At 49.7% G+C, this 9,479-nt stretch overlaps 1 protein-coding gene across 1 annotated transcript in view; it reads left to right on the top strand.

Annotated features, from left to right (window-relative positions):
- ADAMTS16 (ADAM metallopeptidase with thrombospondin type 1 motif, 16) overlaps positions 1-8,616 on the top strand; it is a gene marked incomplete at its 5' end in the record, with an annotated part of 142,187 nt that extends 133,571 nt beyond the window's left edge. Inside the window, 2 exons of the mRNA XM_008574715.1 lie at positions 7,565-7,712; positions 8,458-8,616. Coding sequence (XP_008572937.1) covers positions 7,565-7,712; positions 8,458-8,573 — 264 coding nt within the window. The remainder of the gene's footprint in view (positions 1-7,564; positions 7,713-8,457) is intronic.
- Between the last annotated feature and the right edge of the window lie 863 nt (positions 8,617-9,479).

The raw sequence follows: 9,479 nt of genomic DNA, 5'->3' as shown, positions 1-9,479 counted from the left end.
GGCAGCACCAGGCTCTGGACAAGTCAGGAATGGGTTCACACTCTGAACCTCTAGAGGGAAGCACGTCTGCTGCCCACGCCTTGATTTCGTATTTCTGCCTCCTGAACTGTGGGAAAATGGATTTCTGTTGTTTTAAGCCACCTAGTCTGTAGTGACTTGTCACAGCAGCCCCAGGGAACTAATGAAGGAGGTTATTTGTAACTGTTAAGCTGCCAGAGGGTGAAGGCCGCGTGCATTTCACTTTTGGTGCCTCTAGCCCGGCCCAGAGCCATGAGGACCAGGGGCGTGTGAACAACAGGACCTGCATCTAACGGAACACCCAGGGTGCCCACCTGCACTTGGACTTCTCTAGCCGAGACCTCAGGCCCTGTGCCTTGCAGTCCCCCACTCCAGATGGCTGAGAAGGGGCGGTCTCACTAGCTCTCCCAATTCGCCACAAACCAGGGTAACCGCAGATGTGCATTCTTCACCCTCTTGAGTACCTGCCACCAGCACCCAGTGATTAGCTGTCCAACAGCTGAAGCCCAGCCCTGAATGAGAAACCGAATGACCCATAGGAGGTAGAGAGAGACAAAAAGAAAACACACGCTATTGCTTTATCTAAACCCAAAGGAAACAAACAGAAATATGTATCACAACCAATTTATCGATCATGGAATCTTTTTTCAGTATTAGCTAAAATTTTACTAGAATAAAACCAGTTCAAAATCCCCTCCAAATGTTGCCACCACTTCATTCTTTTAGAGCTCTGGGTATGAATGTGTGAGCCTGGGGTTGGCTTTTTGTCAGTAAGTATTTTTAAAAACCATGATGTCCTGGCTCGGCCGTCACTGTACTTCTGGCCCTACACATAATTCTGGGTCACAGTCTCGGAGCTCTGCAGATGGAAAAGTGGAGAGGAAGAAGGGAAGGGGGCGGGGAGAGAGAGACAGAGAGAGAAAGAGACAGAGACAGAGAGACAGAGCAAGCTCACACCAACTCCACCTGCTGCCCTCTAAATACGTTTCATCTCCACTTCTGGTTCCTGTTACCTTCAAACCAGGTATAGCTTCTTCATTTAGAAAGTCATGAGCCCTTCTCTGAAAAGTATTTAAATTGGAAATAATTTAAATTATTGGAGCAGGGGGCATTTGAGCTATATCCTTTGCAACCATTTCCTATTTTAAATAGACAAAAGGTATCAGTAGCTNTTTTTTCAGTATTAGCTAAAATTTTACTAGAATAAAACCAGTTCAAAATCCCCTCCAAATGATGCCACCACTTCATTCTTTTAGAGCTCTGGTTATGAATGTGTGAGCCTGGGGTTGGCTTTTTGTCAGTAAGTATTTTTAAAAACCGTGATGTCCTGGCTCGGCCATCACTGTACTTCTGGCCCTACACATAATTCTGGGTCACAGTCTCGGAGCTCTGCAGATGGAAAAGTGGAGAGGAAGAAGGGAAGGGGGTGGGGAGAGAGAGACAGAGAGAGAAAGAGACAGAGACAGAGACAGAGAGACAGAGCAAGCTCACACCAACTCCACCTGCTGCCCTCTAAATACGTTTCATCTCCACTTCTGGTTCCTGTTACCTTCAAACCAGGTATAGCTTCTTTATTTAGAAAGTCATGAGCCCTTCTCTGAAAAGTATTTAAATTGGAAATAATTTAAATTATTGGAGCAGGGGACATTTGAGCTATATCCTTTGCAACCATTTCCTATTTTAAATAGACAAAAGGTATCAGTAGCTATAAACTCTTCCCAGGTGGCCTCCTGAGTACAGCACAGAGTCATTGGAGCAAGATGAAGCAGCAGGTGAGCTAAGACGCTGAGTCGAGCTGTGTTTCGGGTAGACGCTTTGCTTTCTCCGTCCCATGAGAAGTGTGGGAAAGAGACAAGTACAGGAAACTAAGTGTGGGGTTCAGACGCCCGACACTGAATCCGGTCCCCGCTTCTGGCCGCCAAGCCAGCATTCACCCCACTGTGCTCGATGCAGGGAATTCCGGCAAATTTAGAAAGAGAAAAACAAAGTTTATCATTATTTAATTTAAACCCGAACCTAAAACCTAAAATACATCTTTAATAGCTTTTGCCAGTCTGAAATACTCAATCTATTTTTTCTAGTAAGTCATTTTTATCATAAGCTGACTGAAGATTTTATCCACTGATTGTGGGGGGGGGGGGTTGTTGTTGTTTTTGATTTTTGGAGGGGGAGGGTAATAACTCACAGGGCTATGTTTGCTGTGAGCTCTTGTGCCCAAGACCTGTGGGAACTTGCCGGGTGGTTACGAGGGCCAGTGCCCGGCTGAACTTTGCCGCCAGGCAGGTCGATTTTTGTAATGGTTTGCAGATCCTCGTTCCTATCATCTGGTCCATGAGGACTCCTACGGATTTAAAGGCTTTGCTGATCACATTTCATGGCACAACTCAATGCAGGGCTGACTTAAATCACTTGAGAAACTTGGGCTGAGAGATTTGGTCTGGAATGACTTAAATACATTCACCTGTTGGACCCTCTGTCTGCCGCCACATGAAAGAGATGGGGTATGTTATGCTGGGCAGTGTGAGGGTCCTGACTCATTGTGGGGGCCCCTCACCAGGACCGTGCACAATTGACTGGAAATCCACAGGCTCCGAGGGGCCAGCAGCTGTGTCACGTTGATCTATCTGTGTTTCCAACGTGGCGGTTAATACTGCAGTGCCATACCCCATGCATGCACGTGCACACATGCACAGGACACATGCAATGCTTGGAGACTTCACCAGACGTGGACTGCATGGATGCTGTGTGGCCCGCCGAGGGCTGCCCCTCACTCTTACATCCAGGTGTCCACCTCCAGGCATGTGATGCTGAATCTGCTCCTATCATCTTCCAAAACTGTGAGTGCTGCACAAAATGACAAGACCCGGCTTGCTGCTATTGACGGATAAGGTGGCCATGCACACCTCTTGGGTTTGAGGGAGTCTGTATTTGTAAGCAACTGAATTCATAGAAGAATTCGCCTCTCTGTTTATGTTTGCAGAAGAGGTTGTCATGGGTAAGGCCCTTGGAGTTTGTGCAGTCCCATCCTGAGCTCAGTAGACATTCGTTCTCTGGGACAGTGGGAACAGTACAGTGGGCAGAAGCTCTGGACTCGCAGAGACGGCAGGCACCGAGGCCCCAGGAAGACGATAGACAGAGAGGAGCCTGATGGGGGCCACTCAGCAGAGACGTCACAGCAGGGAAGTGGCAGTGTGAAAACTTTGGCCCTCAGGAGTTCGAGTGTATTTGTTTCCTCATTTTTCCCTGCCTTTGGGAGAAAAACTCTGCCCTCCAGGAAGCCCCAAGGTTTGAATGGTTCCTGTGAATGTGGTAGAAAGAGACCAACCAAAACATCAGTCACCACTAGTGCAGCCTTCACCTTGCACTAGCATTTTCCACAAAGACCGATGGCAGACGTAAAAAAGAGGAATCACTCTAACTTAAAACAAACAAAAAACCTAACGGCAAACGTTATTTAGAAATGCATCTCTTTGGGTTTTTTACTAATGATTAAGAACAGTTGTCTGTTTTCCTGTTCATCTACAGTGTTTGTGTCGTGTCCCCTGCATGTGAGTGGCTGACCTCTCCAAATACATGGTGATCCTTCCTTAGCAGGAGCATACAGAAGCATTCAGAAGGGAGAGGTTTTTCAGCACTTCAGCCTTCTGGAAAGTTTGTGCATAGTAGATGTCTTAGATTTGTCTCTCGGGAAGGGGACCTGGAACTTGGCTATCTGCAGAGGCTCTCTCCCAGCGTGATGCCCCCAAGGTGGTCTCCCAGGGGAGCAGGGAGGTGCTGTCATCCTCAGGGAGGTCACTGATTCCTAGAGTGGCAAAAAGACCCTGATTCCTGCCCCTCGGGAGGACCATCCCTCTGCATACGGCAATGACTCTTTCCACAGTTAATTTCTCCACTGGCAAGAACCCCTAGGCTCACGTGGGAGTGGCTTCAGATGCCAGTTTAAGGAGCCATGCAGTGTGGAGTCCACCAGCAAGGGAGGCACAGTGAAAGGGGCTTTCTAAGGCACTGGAAGGTCCCAGGACCTGCCCAAGGATGGTGGGTGAGAGCCTGGGGACATCCCTGCTATTCATTTTGCGCTTTCTCCCAGTCATCTGAGCCACCAGCTACAGAGTGCCTGTCAAGGGTCACCCATCAGACAGGCCCATCCTTGCCCCTGGGGAGGAGGAGAGGCAGACCTTAAAGACAAATGTGAAAGAACTGCTGTGACCATGCAGCGGGGAGAAGGGGATCTACTCATTTAGAGTAGAGTGGTCACGGGGTCTTCTTTGAGGCTGTACAGGGTGCGCTGGGGGCAGGGGTCATCCGTCCAGACTGAGGTTCTTCCATGTCTGCAAAAGCTGCACCTGGGAAAGAGTTTTGGTCTCTTTACAAGGGGACTTGCCACATGTTGGCTCCGTGCATCACTTCTGTGAGCTTTAGATGTGTCTGAAGTCAGTTCTGAAAATTTAATTTAAAAAAAAAAGGAAAGGAATTGACGGTGTAATTCTGAATACCTAGGGCAGTGGTCCTCCTAGAGGAGCCCTGACCTGCAGCAACAGCAGCATCGTGGTGGGAAGTGCAGGTCCCCAGTTTCCACCCAGACCTGCTCAAGCTTGAGCTTTTAGGGTGGAGCCCAGCAGTCTGTTGTCAAAGTCCTCCAGGTGATTTTACTGCACATGCAAATTTGAGAACCGCTAATCTGAGGGTGGAGCCAGCATCAAGGGGGTTTGAACAGATGGCCATGACAGTTGCTGCAGTGTGAAAGTCGGCTGAGCAGGTGCAGGTACCAGTTACCACCACTGTGCCATAGGGTGGCCTCCTCTGCCTGTGCCATCAGTAGGATGCTCAGGTTAAATCTGGGAAGCTGGAGAAGACACCATAAGCTTTGGCCTCCAGATCCAAGTTCCAGACTCTCTTTTCACTAGTAGTCTTTTCCCCAAAGGTTTTGTGTCATGTGACTTGTCCACCACTGCAGCCTCCTGGCCCCTCTGTCACCACCCAGGAGTCTGCATGGCTGTCAAGGGCTCCAGGTGATTCTCAGGACTGGTCTGTCTGGAAATCACAGACCCAGTGGAAAATCTAGAATATGAATTCTAAACACCCGTGCCGAGTTTTAAGCCATTGAGTTTGTGATATTGATGAACAATTTGCATTTTTTTCCTTTTTGGAAGGAAAAGTAAATAAATCTTTTCAGATTTTTGATTTTCCTCTCATCTCCTGGCATATCACCATCTTTATCAATGCAAAGTATTTCAAATTTTGCAACTGAACATTTTAGTTCTTTCAGTGTACATGAAGAAATACAAATTTTGAGTCATTTATAAGCTTTTTTCCCCACAAATTTTTTTTGGTGGAGAATTTTAAAACTCTCAACATCAGTGCTTCTCCTACTTAGCTTGGGGATGGTGCTGATTCTGATACAGTGAGTCTCAGGGAGGCAGGAAGCCTGGGTCATCATTGCAACAAGCGCCCAGCTGACACACCGCACCTGAGCAGCGAGCTTTTGTGACCACCCCGCAGCCAGGGGCCACCTCAGTCTTGTTCATCATCAATTATCCAGTGCCTAGAGCACTGCCTGGTAAAAGGAGGTGAGTGATTAATATTTTTTGAATAACTGAATCAATAACAAAAATGAATCGAACCACATATTAATTATTTTGGAACTGATGGAAAACAGCGACGTGATCTTTCAATTTCTAATTGAGGCCTAATATTCTTAGCAAGAATGTAATTCTCCCAACTGCTGATTATGAAAGAAATTCAACCCAAGGGACACACCTCGGGTTGTGGACACCCATGGGTGTGGATGTGACCAACAAGATGCCGTGAACCGCGGTCTCAGCACCAAGCCCACGGCCCTGGGGTTCTCAGCACACAGAGAGGGCGTCCGACATGCAGGGTGCAAAGGTCAGGGGCCAGAACTGTGGCTCTGTCGAGTGTGCAGGAAGATGTCATATGCCAAGGGAAACATCTGGCTCAATCATGCTTGACCCTGATAATTCAGAAATCAGACAGGAATCTGCCACAACGTTATTTTTTTCTGGTTGCCATAGTCATACATGGAAACTGAATTACCGGTGACTTTTGCTGAAATTGATTTTGAAGCGAAGGGGGTAAGCCTCCCAGAAACACTCCAGATACATGCTTGGGGGCCCAGCCATCCTTTACCCCAGGAGGAAAACATGCAGAGAATGAGCAGTTCCTTCTGCTTGTGACTTTCAGGACCCTCTTTATTTCCAACCTCTCTCCTCTTGAGGTGTTTTACTTGTTCCATTGCAGAGTCCCTGTCCCAGGGGATTTAAGTGACTTTGCAAAGCTCTGGTTGCAGCAGGTCCTGGAAGCAACGAGGAGGAGCACGGCATCTGTTCACAAGCAGGCTGATTTGGACTGGGGACAGCCAGCCCCAGGCCGACCGCTGTAACTCTCTGGAACGGGTTTCCAGCAACCTGGGTTATGCATGTCCCCAGTTTTTCACAGCTTTATTCTCTCATTTTAAAGCAACTGTTTAGTTTATTCACCACCCATCAGGACTTCCAAAATATTATCTGAGCCCATCTTCTTGCAGGTGATTGTTCAATTGATTACATTCTTAACATTTTTGACCAGTAGCCCTGTTTGAGCACACTTTAGGCTGCAGGTAGTTCTCTTTTTCAGATGGATTAATCGCTGCAGGTTCAAGTTCCTCTGTTTTTCTAGTTGCTCATCCGTGAGTCCTTCATCCATAGCTGGTCTCAGATGGGTCCTCCTCATACTTTGTGGTGTGCATGCCTAGCCAGCTAGTGAAAGCCAGTCTAATGGCCCTTACTCCCTCCTCTGTCTCTCCTGTGCTGTTGCTGCTCAGAGTTCTGGGGACCTCAGTGTCAGAAAACGATGCCCACAATTGGATGCAAAAGCCGTAACAACAGCAGCCAGGTCAGCTGGTGCCTCCAGGACTAGACAGCCCTGAACTTGGGGCCTAGAAAGGGCTTAGTTTGGGGATTGCCTCTACAGGGGTCAGCTCAACAAGCTTTTCACAGTCAGGACCACCAGCAAGGTGGGCTTGGTGGGGGCCTTCCCTGAGGGTACTGTTTCTTCGTGCTAGGCTCAGAGAACAGCCCTGGTACACCCAGATCTGCACCCATTTCCCTGTGTCCATCAGACCATCAATGACTCACTTGGGAATGTTCTAGACTTCCAGCACTTCTCCCCTCTTTCTGTCCCTGGGGTTAGTCCAGAATGTGGCCAGCCACCCACAATCCAGAGAGAGACCACCTGGAAGAGCCTGGGTGGAGGGGACACTTGAAACCGGGGAGGGAGAGGAACTGAGGGGTTGCCACACCAGCAGCAAGGGAAGAACTCAGCACAGGTAAGTGGGCACCTTTGCCCTGGTCCTGGTGTATAAGGTGAGCCAGGACTGCTCTGGCCATCATTGTGCCAGCCTAATTCCACCAGCCTTTGCCAGCCTCTCCTCATTCAAGACGTCCCTCTTCCGCTGGTCTGCAGCAGTTGGCCCTGGCAGGCCAGCACACTGATAGCTGACCGTGCAGCTGAGCTGGCAGTGTGGTGACGCTGTGTGTTGCTCCCGCAGTGCACAGCCAGCTGTGGCGGCGGCGTCCAGACCAGATCGGTGCAGTGCCTGGCCGCGGGCCGGCCGGCCTCAGGCTGCTTCCCACACCTGAAGCCCGCAGCCTCCCTGGCCTGCAGCACTCACTTCTGCCCCATCGCAGAGAGAAACGGTGAGTGCCCGGAGGCCTGGGCTTGACCCGGGCGCTTGGGGTGGGAGCCTCGAGTTCCTGGAGCAGTTCCTTAGAGGGCCTGAGGAAGTGGGGTGGCTGCGGGCCTGTGCCCACCGCACCTTCTCTCTCTTTTCATCTCCTCCTCCAGTTTTACAATGAAATGCTCACGGAGCAAAGCCCTGCCGTCTCTCACCACTACCAGAAACGGCACAGATGGTTGTGACATAAGTCTAGCTTTAGAAAGCGTGATTTCCTTCCATTTCAAGGCTATTTGCTATATTTAAAGAAGGCAATTTTAACTAAAGCAGCCTTTTCCCCTAAGTTAAATGAAAGCCTACATTATTCATTGGGTGTTCTCCAAATGCCATCCCCATGCACTTGAAAATGCTTCCAGTGTTTGCAGTCGACGGCCATCCTGCTGAGGCTGCGCTGAGAGAAGAGTGGCTGGCAGGCAGCAAGGGGTTTGGCTCAACCATAGAACTGACAACAGAAATTCAGTCGACAGAGCATCTGTGGTCTTGTGTGGATGAGTGGTGGGGTGGGTGGGTTTAACATAAGAAGGAAACTTCAGTTTCGCAGGAGCCTTCCAAGAAGGGTCTTGTGAAAAGAGTGAAGGACTGAGAGCTGGCCTCCTTCAGCAGCTCCACGGCAATGACAGGTTTGCTTTTATTTGCCAGTTATTATCTGGCAGTGTCCCACACCGTGCTCGGGGACACCGACTAATGCAGAGTTTGCTCCTTTTCAGATGCCTTCTGCAAAGACTACTTCCACTGGTGCTACCTGGTGCCCCCGCACGGCATGTGCAGCCACAAGTTCTACGGCAAGCAGTGCTGCAAGACGTGCTCCCAGTCCAACCTGTGAGAGGGGACCACTTTCCTGGCAGAGAGGATGCCCACATGGCAGGAAAATGAAAGAGCAAAGAGCCGTGCAGCCAGCATTGGGACAAGACCGAGGTGGAAGATGGAAGAAGAAAAACTGTGTTAGGCCATTTGACCTGGAGTATGTGCCTGGGTGTGTCACCCGTGCTCTCTGTGAGGCTGGACCGTGGCCGGGTGGGCAGAGCCACAGCACGCCGGGCAGGGGGCGCTCTGCAGAGCAGGGGAGGCAGCACCGCTGGGTCTGTGCTGCAGCAAAGCCAGTCAGACTAACGGAGACACCCAGCGCTTTGTGAAAAGAAGGAAAGGCCGTGGGATAAGGAAAGCACACCAAATATCTGCCGCCCGTCCACCAGCCTCCCCTCCACCTCCGAGACCCCTCCTGTGTCAGGAGTGACCCCCCTTTCTGCGTGGGGGGCAGGTGCTGGGAGGCTCCAGCCAGGGCTCTGCTCCAGGCTCCTCCTGCCGTCGTCGCCACCACAACAGCCAGTGCCATCTCTAAGGGGTGACAGCCAGGGGACTCTGTATTCTGATTTGGGACTTTGAATATGGACATGGAAACAATTAAATCCCTGATAAGGTGCTTCTGTCCCCTTCAGACTCATGCGCTGGAGAACAGACTTCTTGTATTTTATGTTTTATCTTTCTCAGTTATTTACAAGTGAGTGTTCCTATTTAAACCCATTTCTTAAAATTTCTCTTTTTCAAATGACACATCAGAAGTACCGGTTACGCCAAACCCTGCTGTCCTACTACAAGCAGCCGATGGGATGATAACCTTAGAACTGTTTCGTGTTTGTGTGTTGTGGGGTTTTAATGTTTCTCTATGAAGTCTAGTTGTTTCCATGACACCAGCTGAGAAGGAAGGCAAGACGTTGGAAGGGGAGCTGCA

This window comes from Galeopterus variegatus, unplaced genomic scaffold (assembly GCF_000696425.1).
Source record: "Galeopterus variegatus unplaced genomic scaffold, G_variegatus-3.0.2 Scaffold1091, whole genome shotgun sequence".
Taxonomy (NCBI): Eukaryota; Metazoa; Chordata; class Mammalia; order Dermoptera; family Cynocephalidae; genus Galeopterus; species Galeopterus variegatus.
The sequence above is the reverse complement of the archived record's forward strand: the minus strand, read 5'-3'. Positions and strand labels throughout refer to the sequence as shown.